Below are 18821 nucleotides of genomic sequence, written 5' to 3' on the forward strand. Positions count from 1 at the left end.
TTCCTGTAACTCTTGGTGGCATGGTTGTGCCTCTGCATGGGACATAGCCCCCTCTCCACCCTCCTGTATGTGTGTGTGTGTGTAGCGGAAGCGGTGGTGATGGTTACTGACCCACTTCATGTAATTACTCTACTTACCTTGTATTGACTAATACGTTCCCAATTAACATTCGCAGTACTAGAACACTGTATAATTTTCCTGGTTTTATATTAAGTTCTTGTCTAACCCTTTCGTGAAAAAAATTAACACAATGTAAAGCATATACGATCCATAACATATAAACACTTTTTTTTTTAGCGTGAAACAGCTAAAGCTGGTATAATTAGGTGATTAAACACAACATCAAGTGACACTTCCTCATCTCCCTCGTCCACCACACTGGTCAATAACCTCATCGAGTAGGGGTATAAAACACCCCGAAATATTTGGCAATGCCTCATTCACCCTCCGTCGCCTAGCTACAACCACTACAGCGAGCGACCGTGTCACATTGATAATATTCTGTAAACTCAGGTGAGTATATTTTTTTTTTTATCATTATAGACTGAAATTTCTCTGCAATGCTGTTATTTACGTATTTTCAGAAAATATAAAATGTAGTACTTCTGTTTTGTTTTTGGTTGATATCTTCAATATTTTGAAGATTATTGATCATACACTCCACTAAATTTTTTTAACTAAACTAAAATTCCCCAGTATGCCGAGAATCTTTGCTTTTTAAAGTTTTTCCATTTCGTACCCAGGAGGTCGGCTGTTGATGCTTCGTTATCTCCGGGGTCGCTGTAACAAACTCAAGTTCAACCTTTCATTCCCCTTAAAAGTTCCCAAATATAAAGAGTCTATTTCCTTTCTTTTTCCTTTTTTTGCTGCAGTAGATAATTTCTCTGCCAGGACACCACTTCATCCCTTGTATATTGCTTGCTATCTTTGAACTTAATATTCAATGCCTATTTTCTCTCTGCACGTAAATCTTTGTTATCTTTTATTTTGTTTCTTGCACTCCTCTTATTATGAGAAGAGAGTGAGAAATCTTTTGTTTAAAATCTCCTTCTTCCCTCTTACCTTTAACTCCATTTCTCGCCAAGAAAAAATAAATCAGCGTATTGCAGCTGGAATATTTCATAAGTAACCCACATGTTTAAGAAAGTTCTTTTGAAAGTTTTTTAATGTTTATTTCTGTAGTGGAAATTATACTTGTGGTTACTGCATCCTAACTCTTTCCTTCCCCATACACACAACCAGTTTCTATTGGACTATGCAAACGTTAGTGTTTGTTATTTAGCACGTCGTTCTTGTGAACTAAATAATAATAATAGTCATGACAATAATGATAATATTACAAAATCATCACATCGAATTTTTTGTGTTCCCGTTTCGTCCTCTGATGATTTTTTTCAGATCACTTTTATAAATTAAGCAGACAGAAAGACCACTAACAACCCAGTCTAGTGATGCAACTAAAACTGACTCCCGCTACCAAGGTGTCCCACTTGTCAATTGCATTTATCTTGTTTTCATTACAATATTCATTCTGTCGGAAAATTTCTCCCATAACCCTGAAAAGTCATTTGTTTTTAACACTCTTCTTAGAGAGAATGCCACAAATGACAGATATTGCATCTCTAATGATATTTATGGCAGCATTTTTTTTTTCAGTTTTTCTTAACGTTTCACTTCTAGCCTTTATGATATTGTTTCTGTTCGCAACTCAGGTAAATAATATTTTTCTCACTTCTATAACATCTCGTTCTCTGTTAGTGTATTTCTCTGGGAAAATCATCAGCCGCGCATCTTGAAATGATAACTCGCTCGAAGGCTTCTTAAGAGCTACTCTGGGAAATATGTTTAGTCACTTAGATCTCCAATAGACAAGCGTTTTTACATTGTGAATTCCTCGGTCTCCGTGATTCTTAAGAGAAGATCGTTACAGTCCCATGGAACAAGAGCTCTTCTCCAGCCTTCTCTTGAAAGGTGGTTCTTGGTTGTGAAATGGAAGATTGGCTTCTGATTGTGGGGTTGGACGTTTGGTTTTGGGTTGTGGAATCGTTCATCTAGTTTCTGGAAATGGGATTGCTCACTTGGTATATGATTATTTGGCTGTTCTTCTGGTTTGCATTTGTAAATTAATCGTCTGGTTTCTGTTTGTGGAACAATTCGTCTGTTTTCTGGTTGTGGGCGTTTTCATATCGATACCTTGTTCTTTGTTGCGAGGTTCGACCTCTAATTAATCCCGACATTTACTTTTCAGTCGATTCAAGAAAAGAAACTTTTTGACAAACTTTATTAATATCGAACCGAAGCCGGTGATGAAATTTATTTTGTATAACGCTTAAAAATATCTTATATAGGAACTTCGAATAAGGAGGAAAACCCTTCATGTAACCTACGATCACCTAACTCGTAATCAGTAAGATCCATTCTGATAATATTGTCATCCATTCGCTTATACTTTATCAGTGTGCAAAAAGTCTTCGAACTGTTGTGTAAGTGGTCAGCCAGGAAGACTAAAAGTCTGTTGTGAAAGTTGCATACTTTTTGTCAGACAGTTTGTCATGCTACATATATTGTCCTTATCATAGAAAGCACTTCCGAATCCGTAGCAACTAAGAATACACAGACCTATATTTTGTTTTCACTGGCAATGATTAAGTCTTATGATGTAATGATTCAAACTTACGATGCCTTCGCAGTTTATCTCTGTATTCACCTTGAAGTACAGCTGGTGAGTTGCTAAATAAGATCCTGTTATCTAAGATAACACCTTCACTCCCTCTCTTGATTTTTCTTTATTTACTATTTACCACTGATCAAAAATTCCCTTTCGCCTATTTTGTATTCCCATGCCCAGAATGCGGCTTAAAATTTTCTTAAAATCTTGTACAGCAGACAGTATTTCCACTTGAGCTTTTAATGGCAGACAGTTGTTCTTTGATCACATAATGAACTGTTGCTAATTATCCAAATACTCATGCAAACTATGCTCATATGCCGCAGGTCAAATAGCAACTCAGTAACACTCACACACACGTACAAAGTTCACCGATAAACATCATCCCACTCTTGTAAAACCTTTTTTAGATAATAGAGTAAAGTTTATGACATTGCAATGTATAACGGACATATGTACCTTTGAGTGTTTTCAAGAAAAAAACAGTAGATGCTTTAAAACGAAGTGAGAATAAGAAAGGTAAATTAGCAAAATCTCGGTAGACAACACAGACGGATAGATTGATCAATGTAAAAGATTAATAAAAAATTCTAAATATTGGACAGAAACGGAGGAAAACTAGATATAAAGAATGAAAAAGGAAACTATCAAAATGTGTGGAAGAAGTTATTAGGTATCACCAATGATATAAACTAGAATCTTTTATCCATAAAATGAATAGACACGTTGATGAGAAAGATTACTATAATTACGTTCCGATTTGCGTGGACAGAGATGTCCACATCATAAAAAGAAAACAATGTAATCGGTATATAATTAAAAAAAATTGCAGAAGGGATAATACGAAAAGTTAACGTGAAAACAAACATTTAGAACAATAGGTAGAAACAAATAAGCAGCGAGACAATGGAAATTGATGTTAAATTCCTAATTTCTTACCCAAAATGATAAGGAACATATAATTTTACATTATTACACTAACAGAATAAATTATAAAAATAGGTAAAATTGCTCAATTAGCAAGAACTCATTGAAAATTAAGTGCTTTCTAAAATTTTCTCTTATACATTTAAAGCGCATTTTAATTTAGCCTAATCCAGCTAAATATACTTTAGATAAGTTTACAATATTTTAGTACTAAACAAACAGAATGAAATATATTTTTACGTTAGATTCAGAATGATTTTTGCGAAATTATTCCATACACAAATTTTCGCTTGCCTTATTCGGCAAGAAGAGCGTTGCTATTTAAGCCAAAATCGCAAAATGGCAAACAAAAAGCTCCTTTGAAATAACACACTTTCAAAGCGGTACTATAAAAATCTTCTATAAACATTTCATGAATGCAGCTTATGATCATCAGGCTTATTATGAAAAGAGAAAAAAAATTCAGTGAATCTGCAAGGTATACAGCCAAACATAGTAACTTGATTTGGTCATTTGTACCTACGACATTAGAGAGTAAGAACACTCCCGTTACTTAAGATGGCTAGAACACAACTCAGTCTGAGGGACAGGTGACCAGCAAATTACATAATTTTACTCAGGATATTTCTATTTTCTGTTGCCCTGTAACTAAAAATCTAATAATTAGTTTTTACTGGTAGACTTTTGAAAATTTATGACATACTATCTTATATGATGCAAAAAATTAAACTAATTCATTAAGGTAATTACTATTTTTCACGCTGGGGACCACTTGAAGGCTAACCATGGGCCACAGGTGGTCCATGTACTATAGCACAAGAATCCCTAATCGAAAGCAATTTACTTATTTTCAGATTTCAGAATCAGTAATACAATGCAGTGTTTACATAATCTCTAATGAATAATATTTTGTTTCAAGTGCACGTAATTTTTTGCAAGTCTGACATAAATTACCCAATATTGTAAACAATAAACATATGTTAGACAAGTAAAAAATCAACTTTTGTTACAATGTTGAAAATCTGTGTATATTAAATAATAAATTTCCCTTCTCATAACTTAACATTTTTTTGTATTATTAGGCAGGCCGGTCTCTCTTACAGGATTTTTACTTACTTCAGGTAGTTGAATAACTGTCCGAGAGAGGAGGATGTTCGTGTGTGTTCGTCTAGTGATGGTGACAGCGCTTGTCTTAGCGGCGGAGATGATGGAGAACGACCCAAGGAAAGACTCGAGCATCCAGCTAGACCACTCTGCAGCAGGTATGGTAATTCTTTCAAGCAGCAACCTCCCATAAAGCAGTCTTTCTCTCTTTGTTTCTCTGATTCTCTTTGATTATCTGTTTCTCTCTCTCTCTCTCTCTCCGTCCCTCTCTCCCTCATGCACATACATACATACATACATACATACATACATACATACATACATACATACATACATACACACACACACACACACACACACACACACACACACACACACACACACACACACACACACACACACACACACACACACACACACACACACACACACACACACACACGCACACACACACACATACACACACACGCACAAACAAACACACATATACACACAAACACACACATACACACACACACACACACACACACACACACACACACACACACACACACACACACACACACACACACACACACACACACACACACTGAAGGACAGGAGGGATGCGGAAGGGGGGTCATGATAACGACGTATAAAATACTGAGAGGAATTGACAAGGTGGACAGACAGGATGCTCCAGAGACTGGACACAGCAACAAGGGGACACAGTTGGAAGCTGAAGACACAGATGAATCACAGGAATGTTAGGAAGTATTTCTTCAGCCACAGAGTAGTCAGGAAGTGGAATAGTTTGGGAAGAGATGTAGTGGAGGCAGGATCCATACATAGCTTTAAGCAGAGGTACGATAAAGCTCATGGTTCAGGGAGAGTGACCTAATGGCGACCAGTGAAGAGGCGGGGACAGGAGCTTGGACTCGACCCCTGCAACCTCAACTAGGTGAGTACACACACACACACACACACCCCTCCCATACACACCCCTCCCATACACACCTCTCCCACACACCCCTCCCACACTGACACTCCTCCCATGCACACACCACTCCCACAGACACCCCTCCCACAGACACCCCTCCCACAGACACACCCCTCCCACAGACACACCTCTCCCACAGACACCTCTCCCACAGACACACCTCTCCCACAGACACACCCCTCCCACACACACACACCCCTCCCGCACACACACACACACACACACACACACACACACACACACACACACACACACACACACACACACACACACACACACACACACACACACACACACACATATGCCTGCACATACAACAGGCCTAGTGTCTAATCGACATGTGCCTAGGACCAAATGGTAACTAACACACACACACACACAAAAGAAAAGAGTGGTGGAACACCTAGTAAGGAATGATCTCATCAACAGCAGCCAACATGGTTTCAGGGACGAGAAATCCTGTGTCACAAACCTGGAGTTCAACGACATCGTGACAGCAGTAAGACAAGAGAGAGAGGGGTGTGTGGATTGCATTTTCTTGGACTGCAAGAAGGCGTTTGAGTGAATGATGATGAAAGATTTTCTTTTTCGGGCCTTGGTGGGAAACGGCCAATGTGCAAATATGTATATATATATACTTTTTTTTTTTTCAACAAACCGGCCGTATCCCACCAAGGCAGGGTGGCCCAATAAGAAAAACGAAAGTTTCTCTTTTTAAATTTAGTAATTTATACGGGAGAAGGGGTTACTAGCCCCTTGCTCCCGGCGTTTTAGTCGCCTCTTACAACACGCATGGATTACAGAGGAAGAATTCTGTTCCACTTCTCCATGGAGAATATATATATATATATATATATATATATATATATATATATATATATATATATATATATATATATATATATATATATATATATATATATAATATCGCTGACTAGCTTCTAACCCATTACATCTTTACAGAGTCGCTGCACAAACCTTCTCCAGGTTCACAGTCACTGCATGTTTTACACATTGTCGCCAGGTGTGTATATCTGATGTTCATGAATATGTATATTCATAAAAGGTTGCGTTCTATACTCTGAGACAAAAAAACACACACATACATTATAGGCTCTCTCTTTCTCTGATACATTTGACATTTTATTTCTCGATGTCCCTTTCAAACTTCACCACGACGTTTAACTTTATTTCAGACAAAGCTCGGACATTCACCCTCCTCTCATTACAATAAAAATATTTTTTAACATCCACATTACATTCACATATTACCAAACAACGCAAAAGATTTTTTTTCAGTAATTGCATCCAGGACAAAAAAAAGTAATCATTCCAAGGGTTCTGTTAATAAACTAGACTATTTTTTTTTCGTGATTCAAACATTTTAATAGATATTCATTTCAATCATAGCATTAATCAATGGAACATCTATTATGTATTAGAACTTTTTAAAAGATTAATTTGCTTCTTTTTTTCACTTTACTAATTATTCGTGTCTTTCCACTGAATCCTAAGGAACTCGATGGCAGATAACAGGATTCAACCATCCATCATAGATTCTGAGAAATTTGATGACCATAAGGATATGTTCATTCCTGTTGTGCCTCCAGTAAATAACACACTCAACAAAACAGAGGATCATGTCCCATTGGATGTCGTCAATCCTTCGTTGACGGATTCTTCCGAGAAGACCACAGGGAAAGAGACTCAAATCTCTAACAAGCTCAGTGAGTTAAAGAGTTCATAGTTGCTAAGATGCCATTTAAGATTACTATTAATATATTCATTGGGACCATTAAGCATGTAAGGACCATAAGGCACCAGGTTAATGGGATGTATTCAGGTTTATTTTGAATTGATGGTGGTTCAGTAACTTGTAACAGAAGCCCTTCACAAGCCTCAGAGCGCTTTCCTTTAAGTTACTTTCATGTAATATTTGAAATCATTGAAGATCGTTTTAAACAAGTTGAAAATTTCATCTTTCTGTTGCTTTTGAAACTCCAATTTTCAAATTATGTGTTTGTGATTTTCTTCACTCCTTTTTAATACGCCTTTTATTACATCACCGGACAGAATCTTTGACAAACCCAGACAAATAGTTGATGACAGCACCAGACACACTTTTTTAGTAACCCTGAGATGAAGCCTCATTCTCTTGATTATTCCTATCCCAGTATTCTAATACATCATCGATACTCATCACTTACCGTCGAAAACGACAAGAATACCCTGAGACTGAGTAATGTTTACGGCTTGAAATGTACACGGTAAATATTAACTAAATCAGCAGCCATAGTATGTTAAAAATACTTGCCAGATGAACTCTCAACCGCAATCTTTAATTTACATAAAATATGTTGTGTGGCAGATGTTGCAAATGTAATGAATAGGAGGTAGGTTACTGAAAGCAGTGAGGCTCAGGTTAGAGTATGCCGGAGAGAGGGAGATTATAGGTCTTAGAGACAAGGATGTATGATATCACCATGGTTGTTCAATATATTTATAGATTGGGCTGTAAGAGAAGTAAATGCTTGGGTGTTGGCAAGAGGTGTGGGGTTAAAAGATAAAGAATCTAACACAAAGTGGGAGTTGTCACAGTTGCTCTTTGCTGATGCCACTGTGCTTTTGGAAGATTCTGAAGGGAAGTTGCAGAGGTTGGTGGATGAGTTTGGCAAGGTATGTAAAAGAAGAAAATTAAAAGTGAATATAGGAAAGAGTAATGTGATGAGGATAACAAAAAAAAATAGGTAACGAAAGATTCGATATCAGATTGGAGTGAGAGAGCATGGGGGAGGTGAATGTATTCAGATATTTGGGAGTGAACATGTCAGCAGATGGGTCTGTGAAGGCTAGGTGGCTCATAGAATAGATGAGGGGAAAAAGATGAGCGGTGCACTTAGGAGTCTATGGAGACAAAGAACTATGCCCATGGAAGCAAAAAGGGGAATGTAAGAAAGTATAGTTATACTAACGTTCTTATATAGGTGTGAAACATTGGTATTGAATGTTGCAGCGAGGAGAAGGCTGGAGGCAGTGGAGATGTCATGTCTGAGGGCAATGTGCGGTGTAAATATAATGCAGAGAATTCATAGTTTGGAAATTAGGAGGAGGTGCGGGATTACCAAAACTATTATCGAGAGGGGTGAGGAGAGGTTGTTGAGGTGGTTCGGACATGTAGAGAGAATGGAACAAAACAGAATGACTTCGAGAGTGTATAAATCTGTAGTGGAGGGAAGGTGGGGTAGGGGTCGGCCTAGGAAAGGTTGGAAGGAGGGGGTAAAGGAGGTTTTGTGTGTGACGGGCTTGGACCTCCAGCAACCATGCATGAGCGTGTTTGATAGGAGCGAATGGAGACAAATGTTTTTTAGGACTTGACGCGCTGTTGGAGTGTGAGCAAAGTAACATTTATGAAGGGATTCAGGAAAACCGGCAGGCCGGACTTGAATCCTGGAGATGGGAAGTACAGTGCCTGCACTCTGAAGGAAGGAGGGGTGTTAATGTTGCAGTTTTATAACTATAGTGAAAGCATGCCCCTGGGAAGACAGTGATGGAGTGAATGATGGTGAAAGTTTTTCTTTTTCGAGCCACCTTACCTTGGTGGGAGACGGCCGATGTGTTAATATATATATATATATATATATATATATATATATATATATATATATATATATATATATATATATATATATATATATATATATATATATATATGTGTGTGTATATATATATGTAGTGCCGAATATGTAAAACTGGTCAATTAGCAAGAACTCATTTAAAATTAAGTCCTTTCTAAAATTTTCTCTTATACGTTTAAAGATATATTTTTTTCATTAATGTTGATGTAATTTTTTTTAATTTTGCACCAAAAGAATTTTACAAAACTTACCTAACCTTATTATAACAAGAACAATTTATTTTAGCCTAACCCAACTAAATATATTTTAGATTTGTTTACAGTAATTTAATACTAAACAACCACAATGAAATATATTTTTTTCGTTAGGTTCAGAATGATTTTGGCGAAATTATTGCATACACAAATTTTCGCTTGTCCTATATGGCAGGATGAGCGTTGCTATTTAAGCCAAGATCGCAAGTTCTGCCTCTTCGGCACCACATTTTATATATATATATATATATATATATATATATATATATATATATATATATATATATATATATATATATATATATATATATATATATATATATATAAAATGTGTGTGTATTTGTTTATATAATGTCACTGGCTAGCTTTCTAACCCATCGCATCTTCACAGAGTCGCTGCACAAACCTCCTCCTGACTCACGATCATTGCACGTTTTGCACATTGTCGGCAGGTGTGTATATCTGATGTTTATGAGTATGTATATTCATAAATGTTTGTGTTTTATACTCAGAAAGAGGGAGACAAACACACAATAAATGTTCTCGCTTTCTCTGATACCTTTGACATTTTATTTCTCGTTGCCCTTTTCAAACTTTACAACCACTTTGAATTTTGTTGCAGACAAAGCTCGGACATTCACCTCAGTTTCATTCATTACAATAAAAATATTTTTTAACATCCACACTACATCGAACGTAATTTCATCCAAGAAAAAAAGGGTAATCATTCCAAGGGTTCTGTTAATAAACTAGACTATTTTTTTTTCACGATTCAAACATTTTAATATATATTCATTTCAATCATAGCATTAATCAATGGAACATCTATTATGTATTAGCACTTTTTAAAAGATTAATTTGCCTCTTTTTTTCACTTTACTAATTATTCGTGTCTTTCCATTGAATCCTAAGGAACTCGATGGCAGATAACAGGATTCAACCATTCATCATAGATTCTGAGAAATTTGATGACCATAAGGATATGTTCATTCCTGTTGTGCCTCCAGTAAATAACACACTCAACAAAACAGAGGATCATGTCCCATTGGATGTCGTCAATCCTTCGTTGACGGATTCTTCCGAGAACACCACAGGGAAAGAGACTCAAATCTCTAACAAGCTCAGTGAGTTAAAGAGTTCATAGTTGCTAAGATGCCATTTAAGATTACTATTAATATATTCATTGGGACCATTAAGCCTGTAAGGACCATAAGGCACCAGGTTAATGGGATGTATTCAGGTTTATTTTGAATTGATGGTGGTTCAGTAACTTTTCCTTTAAGGTACTTTCACATAACATTAGAAGTCACTGAAGGTCGTTTTAAACAGGTTGAAAAACTTACCTTTCTGTCTCTTTTGAAACTCCATTTTTTCCCAATTGTGTTTTTTTATTTTCTTCACGCTTTTCTGATGCTCCTTTTATGACATCACCGGACAATCTTCTATGACAAACCCAGACACATAGTTCATGACAGCACCAGACACACAATTCTTTAGTAACCCTGAGACACATTTCTAAATGATGTGTAATGAAGCCTCATTCTTTTGATTATTCCTATCCCAGTATTCTAATAGTACATCATCGATACTCATCACTTACTTTGGGCTTCACCATAGAAAACGACAAGAATACGCTGAGACTGAGTAATGTTTACGGCCTGAAATGGACGAGCTAAATATTAAATAAATCCCATATTCCCTTATTTTTCATATTACTTTCAGATTTTACTACTTTTCCTTTTCTTGCGTTTCATTATCCTACATTACTCTTTTCTCGACGTCTTCCAAACCTGACTTCTGGTTCCTCCTTTTCTCGTTCACTTATGACTTGTTAATGTTGCAGGATGGACTGATATATTTTAATTCCTTTTTAAAATAAGAATAGAAATAAATTATTATTATTATTATTATTATTATTGTGAGTATACACCCCCCCCACACACACACACAACAATATTAAGTACATCTATCGAAACAGGGAGATTGCCTGAGGCATGGAAGACAGCAAATGTAGTCCCAATCTTTAAAAAAGGAGACAGACATGAAGCACTAAACTACAGACCAGTGTCACTGACATGTATAGTATGCAAAGTCTTGGAGAAGATTATCAGGAGAAGAGTGGTGGAACACCTAGAAAGGAATGATCTCATCAACAGCAGCCAACATGGTTTCAGGGACGGGAAATCCTGTGTCACAAACCTACTGGAGTTCTATGACATGGTGACAGCAGTAAGACAAGAGAGAGAGAGGGGTGGGTGGATTGCATTTTCTTGGACTGCAAGAAGGCGTTTGACACAATTCCACACAAGAGATTAGTGCAAAAACTGGAGGACCAAGCAGGGATAACAGGGAAGGCACTACAATGGATCAGGAAATACTTGTCAGGAAGACAGCAGCGAGTCATGGTACGTGGCGAGGTGTCAGAGTGGGCACCTGTGACCAGCGGGGTCCCACAGGGGTCAGTCCTAGGACCAGTGCTGTTTCTGGTATTTGTGAACGACATGACGGAAGGAATAGACTCTGAGGTGTCCCTGTTTGCAGATGACTTGAAGTTCATGAGAAGAGTTCACTCGATCGAAGACCAGACAGAACTACAAAGGGATCTGGACAGGCTGCAGACCTGGTCCAGCAATTGGCTACTGGAGTTCAATCCCACCAAGTGCAAAGTCATGAAGATTGGGGAAGGGCAAAGAAGACCGCAGACGGAGTACAGTCTAGGGGGCCAGAGACTACTAACCTCACTCAAGGAAAAAGATCTTGGGGTGAGTATAACACCAGGCACATCTCCTGAAACGCACATTAACCAAATAACTGCTGCAGCATATGGGCGCCTAGCAAACCTCAGAACAGCATTCCGACATCTTAATAAGGTGTCGTTCAGGACCCTGTACACCGTGTACGTTAGGCCCATATTGGAGTATGCGGCACCAGTTTGGAACCCACACCTAGCCAAGCACGTAAAGAAACTAGAGAAAGTGCAAAGGTTTGCAACAAGACTATTCGCAGAGCTAAGAGGTATGTCTTACGAGGAGAGGTTAAGGGAAATCGACCTGACGACACTGGAGGACAGGAGAGATAGGGAGGACATGATAACGACATACAAAATACTGAGAGGAATTGACAAGGTGGACAAAGACAGGATGTTCCAGAGATTGGACACAGTAACAAGGGGACACAGTTGGAAGTTGAAGACACAGATGAATCACAGGGATGTTAGGAAGTATTTCTTCAGCCACAGAGCAGTCAGTAAGTGGAATAGTTTGGGAAGCGATGTAGTGGAGGCAGGATCCATACATTGCTTTAAGCAGAGGTATGATAAAGCTCAAGGTTCAGGGAGAGTGACCTAGTAGCGACCAGTGAAGAGGCGGAGCCAGGAGCTTGGACTCGACCCCGGAAACCTCAAATAGGTGAGTACAACTAGGTGAGTACACACACACACACACACACACACACACACACACACACACTACCGTCAAATTTCTTGAAAAAAAAAAAAAACTTTTTTAAAACGTTTTCTTTACTCTCAACACAACAGGTTCACCTGACAGCAGTAATCTGAAGGCAGATATCACAGGTCGTAACACAGCCAACACTGCTGACACGCTCTCATACCCAGGTTGTGGAATCTCTACAGTCAGTCCCAACAGAATCATTAAAGGATCAATTGCTGCGCAGTACGAATTTCCTTGGCAGGCAAGTTAATTTTCTTGTCAATATTATTATATTACTAATAAAATTACGGGAAAGTGTCAAATCCGTAGGGGTAGTATAGTTTAGGAAGTTTAGTTCCAGTTCCTTGAATCAATAATCAAGGGGATTAGCAAAAACTCATTTAAAATTAAGTCCTTTCTATAATGTTGTCTTACATTTAAAGATCATTTTTTTCGTTTATGTTAATATAAAAATTAATGACTTACATAACTTAGGAAACTTACCTAACGTTATTATAGCAAGCGTAATTTAATTTAGCCTAATTCAGCAAGAAGTGCGTTGCTACTTAATCCAAAATCACAAGTTTTACTTATTCGGCACGACATATATATATATTATATATATATATATATATATATATATATATATATATATATATATATATATATATATATATATATATATATATATATATATATATATATACATATATATATATATATATATATATATATATATATATATATATATATATATATATATATACATATATATATATATACATATATATATATATATATATATATATATATATATATATATATATATATATATATATATATAATATATATACTACAATATATAGGGAAGTACCACCTCTATAGCTGGAATGGGGACCCTCATCCTCAGAGAAGACAATAAACGTACCTCAGAGAAAACTCAAGGTTCTCCCCGGAGCTGTTTGAATATTTTCTTCTCCTACCACCCCCTATATATGTTTTATTCTATGTGAACATTTATTAATAAACAAAATACATTTACAGAAAAAAACATAAACATGAATACAATGGCACAATGTATCAAAGATGATGAATTTCCTCCAGCTCCTCCGAGGCTGGACGTGAGCCAAGTATGCAGCAAGCATTTCCCCTCTGGATGGCGACGCTGAGGCGCTGGAACATGAAAGTGGCTGCCCTTGGGTCCCTGGTGGTGTCGATGAGTCTGGAACCCAATTCTTTAAGGAAACGTGTGGCATTTTTTCCCCATGATCCCAAGGTCTCTGATCCCACTGGGACAAATTGATACTGTTGGCTAATGTCCCTGTACTTGCTGATCTTGTACTCCTCCCTGTGGTCAGCAGCTCCTCCCTGTCGCCCCACACTGTGATGGATATAGGTGTCAGCCAGTGTGGACACACAGGTATAGTCCCATGCTAAGAGCTTGCCATTCTTCCAAGGATAGATGGTGATCCCGTCGGGGCGGTTTGCTGGGTTGTGGGTATTGTTTGCTGCAAGTGATCGTGGCTCCCTCTCGGCAGGGCATCCAGCTGTAGCAAGGGTTCTCTTAATGATGTCGTTGACCTCATTGTGTCTTGCATGCCAGCCCTTGGTTTTGGAACAGTTAAGACCATGTAGACCGTATTGGTCTGCTTGCACTTCGCCGCAAATACACATATATTCTGTGTGAATTGGGGCAGCAAGGCGCAGAGCCACTGCAATACGGAGGGTCTTAGGGTCGAGTCGCGTTCCCATTGCCGATATGGGAACTGTTTGGAGGAAGTCCCCGGAGTGAAGTGCACTCACAGCCTGGAGACGGGCAATCTCCCTATCTGATGTTGCAGCCCTGAGCATGTTGGCAAGCACCTTTTCAGCAATTGGGCTATCCCAGCTTGACTGTTTGTGAGCCAGTGCTGCACTAGGGTTTGGTGCTGGAGCAGCAAGAGTCTCCCATTCGGTGATGGCACTGACATAGCTAGGGTCTTCTATTCCTGCTGAGTCACTGAGGGTGTCAGGAAGAATTTGTCTTATCAACTCGTTTGATGCAATGGAAGAGGATAGGAAAGCTGGTAGAGCAATCTGGGAGGATCTGCGTACTCCTAGCCCTCCAAGCCTGACCGGAAGTGAGGCTTGCAACCACTGTCCATCGTCAAGGGAAAGATTCAATACACTCTGTAGCATGGCCTTCAGGAGAGAGTCATATTCCTTGAGTTTTGGACTGCTGAAGGCTGGGGAGCATCTCAGAAAATAGGTAAGTTTTGGGGTTGACAGGCACCTGGTGAGTAGGTAGAAGGCATCGTGTGTGTCAATGTCTTTCATCCTGCTTTCCATCGTCCGGAGGTCTGAGACTTTTTTTCCTAGGACCAGATCGATGGCATTGGACCCAAGAGGAGCACCGAGGAGAGTGCTATTGGCTGGATCAATGGCTCGTGCTCCTGGTAAAACGGTACTAATATTCTGGATCAACTGTTGATTGGTAGAAACTATTTCACATTTGGTGGGGTTTAAAGAAAGGCCCAGGCTTTCTCCCATGTCTTTAATTTTACTGATGTCCTCCAGGAGAGATTCCGTTGTGCCAGCCAGGGTACCGTCGTCCAGGAACCAGATATTGAGCTCGCTGGAGAGTGCCTCCGTGACTTCCTTGATGACCAAACAAAATAGAAAGGGGGCGAGAGGGTCCCCCTGTTGCACGCCCTCACACGAGTCAATTTCATGGTCCCCAAACAATAGTTTGGAAGTCACACTATAACACGATTCTATGAAGGGATAAAGGGAAGGGAAGTTTCTATAAACTGCTTGGAGAGCAGCATCCCTTCTGACTGAGTTGAAAGCATTGGCAAAGTCCAATTTGACCAAGGCTTTTTCATAGGACATGTTTTTGATATATACTCGTGCTGCGTGGGCAGCTGCTTCGCACCCCTGTTGAACGCCGAAACCGAGCTGAGTTGGTTTCAGCATTGCAGCAGCCTCTTGACTCACCCTTCTTACTGCAGCCTTGGCGACTAGGCGCCGAAGGGTGTTACCCACTGCAATGGGCCTGATTCCGCCATCCTTTTTCCGGAGGGCACACAATGAGGCACCAAAGAAAAAGGGTCTGATGGCCTCTGGGACACCGCCAGTCAGGCACAGGTTGGAAAATTTGGTGAGTTCAGACAGCAGCCTCTCTGAAACCTCACCAAGTGCTGGATTGAGTATATGTATATATTATAAATATTTATATATATATATATATATTATATATATATATTATATATATATATATTTATATATATATATATATATATATATATATATATATATATATATATATATATGTGTGTGTGTGTGTTATATATATATTATTGTTCCCACGAAGGAGTGGTATTAAATCAATAACAACACTGCGACTAGCTGAGGACTCGAACCCGTGTCGTTTTAGCCCGCGTCATGGAGACAGAAAATTCACGACGCTCTAACGTGAAAGACAGAAAGTAGGATCATAAAATAACAAAATAAGTTTGAGAAGGTAAGAGGTTTGAAGTTAAACTTGAGGGTCAGCAACTCGTAAGTGAGCAATAATTACTTTTGTAACAACAATGGCCTTGTGAAAGATTAAGACAAATTTTCTTCCCTCTTATAAATATGTGTTAATAAATTAAGTGGCATTGTTTCACCTTATTTATTCCATAGGCACTTCTGTATATCCAGTGGAGTGATAAGAAGCAGATGTGTGGGGGCAGCTTTATCTATCCCCAGTGGGTTCTTACTGCTGCACACTGTGTTCTAAGGTAATTATGTACCAATATATATATATATATATATATATATATATATATATATATATATATATATATATATATATATATATATATATATATATAGTATGCAAAGAGTACATAACCTTTATTCCGAGCATGTACACACCCTCATTAAAAGGTTACCTCCCCAACCAGCGAACCAGATGCTAAGGATCGGACGATCGTGACCCCATCGTCGAATCAGTATCTAGGTTCAGCCAATGAGAAGGTGGGTCTGGCAAATGTGGAGGTGTCGTGGTCACCACTCACCTGTCCACCCTTGACATTTCCATTCTAGAGCTAGTTGAGCACGGATGTCCATTCTGTCTCCAGGCTGTGTCTTTGCCTTCGACTAAGTGTGTTGTACACATACATTTCCAACTGTATAGAGTGTACATATGTGTAAATCCTTGCTATAGCTCTTGGTGATGGAAAATATATTTCAAAGTCATTCAGCTGTGTTTGTTCTGCTCCTTGCTCCCCTTCACATCCAGGATATCAGGCCTTATTGTGCCTGGGCTGTAATAATGTATATATATATATATATATATATATATATATATATATATATATATATATATATATATATATATATATATATATATATATATATATATATATATATATTCTTCGGATTGATAGCTATTTGACACTGATACAAAGATTTTTATTTTTTTGACCAAAACTAACATAGAAAGCTCACCTAACCTCCTGAAAATAAACATAATTTTTTAGATAAATTATGCTCTAAATTTATTTAATAACAGTTAAAATCACTGATATATATTTTTTCTTAATGTTCAGATCGATATCCGCTGATTTATTGCAAAAACAAATTTTCATTCGGCTTATTCGGCAAAGTGCACCATTGCCAAATAGGCCACACTGGACAATACAGATAGACCATATTAATATTGTATTATTATTCATTATGAGATTTAATGTGTAATGTACTTGCATTTTTTTGTTCAAGGAGTAATTAAGAAATGCACTAAGTGTACTAATTCCAACTGCCGTGTTATTTTTAACGCAGGAAATACGCTAATGGTAGCTTGTGGAGACCGCTGTTGCAGGTTAATCTGGGAGTCCGTCAAAGGAACACGAAAGCGCTGGTGTCTGTCATGGCTGCCGATATCGTCATCTACCCCACATACAACTTAGCTAATGATCTTGCCCTGATCAAGTCAGTAACCAGATTTCGTATCTCTCTATGAATAATTTACGTTTTATTAAATGATAAAATTTAGCAACATTTATATGAAAAGCTATCTGAAGGAGATTCCAATTTCCGATGAACCCCTTAAATTGAAATCGTCTTCACATAACCCTCAGGCCTTATCAAAATCAAAATCCCACTGGATGCCTAAAAATAATTTTTTTTAAATAACAACTAATTTTTAGCGAAAATTATTCGTGTAGTACATATATCTCCTGTCATCAATGTTATATATACATATTTATGTAATGCTTAGACTGATTTTCGTGGATTCATTGCATACACAAATATTCATTCTTTTTCTAGCCTAAATCATCGATTCAGCTTGATAAGATGTATGTATATGTATATATATGTATTTATGAATGTATATATACGCTGGAGGGAGGGAGTATGGAAGAAGTGAATATGTTCACATATTTGAGAGTTCATTTGTCAGTGGATGGGTTTATGAAGGATGAGGTTAACCATAGAATTGATGAAGGAAAAAGGTGAGTGGTGCGTTGAGGTATCTGTGGAGACAAAAAACGTTATCCTTGGAGGCAAAGAAGGAAATTTACGAAAGTATAGTGGTACTAACACTCTTTTATGGGTGTGAAGCTTGGGTTGCAGATGCTGCAGCGAGGAGGCGGCTGGAGGCAGTGGAGATGTCCTGTCTAAGGGCAATGTATTGTGTAAATATTATGCAGAGAATTCGTAGAGTGGAAATTAGGAGGTGTGGAGTTTTTAAAAGTATTAGTCAGAGGGCTGAAGAGAGGTTCTTGAGGTGGTTTAGTCATTTAGAGACAATGCAACAAAGTAGACTGACTTAGAGAGCATATAAATCTGTAGGGA

The 18821-nt window shown here is 38.0% G+C and overlaps 1 protein-coding gene across 2 annotated transcripts in view; it reads left to right on the top strand.

Moving 5' to 3' along the window:
• Window positions 1-437: 437 nt before the first annotated feature.
• Window positions 438-18821, top strand: part of LOC128686262 (brachyurin-like) — a 25630-nt gene continuing 7246 nt past the window's right edge. The window contains exons 1-9 of one of the 2 annotated variants that reach the window (XM_070085769.1): window positions 438-513; window positions 4717-4857; window positions 6642-6702; window positions 7194-7405; window positions 9959-10019; window positions 10480-10691; window positions 13103-13260; window positions 16665-16762; window positions 17805-17954. In XM_070085769.1, coding sequence (XP_069941870.1) covers window positions 4746-4857; window positions 6642-6702; window positions 7194-7405; window positions 9959-10019; window positions 10480-10691; window positions 13103-13260; window positions 16665-16762; window positions 17805-17954 — 1064 coding nt within the window. In that variant the 5' untranslated portion in view covers window positions 438-513; window positions 4717-4745. The remainder of the gene's footprint in view (window positions 514-4716; window positions 4858-6641; window positions 6703-7193; window positions 7406-9958; window positions 10020-10479; window positions 10692-13102; window positions 13261-16664; window positions 16763-17804; window positions 17955-18821) is intronic. The other variant, XM_070085770.1, reaches the window with a different exon arrangement.

This window comes from Cherax quadricarinatus, chromosome 17 (genome assembly GCF_038502225.1).
Source record: "Cherax quadricarinatus isolate ZL_2023a chromosome 17, ASM3850222v1, whole genome shotgun sequence".
In the NCBI taxonomy this organism is placed as follows: Eukaryota; Metazoa; Arthropoda; class Malacostraca; order Decapoda; family Parastacidae; genus Cherax; species Cherax quadricarinatus.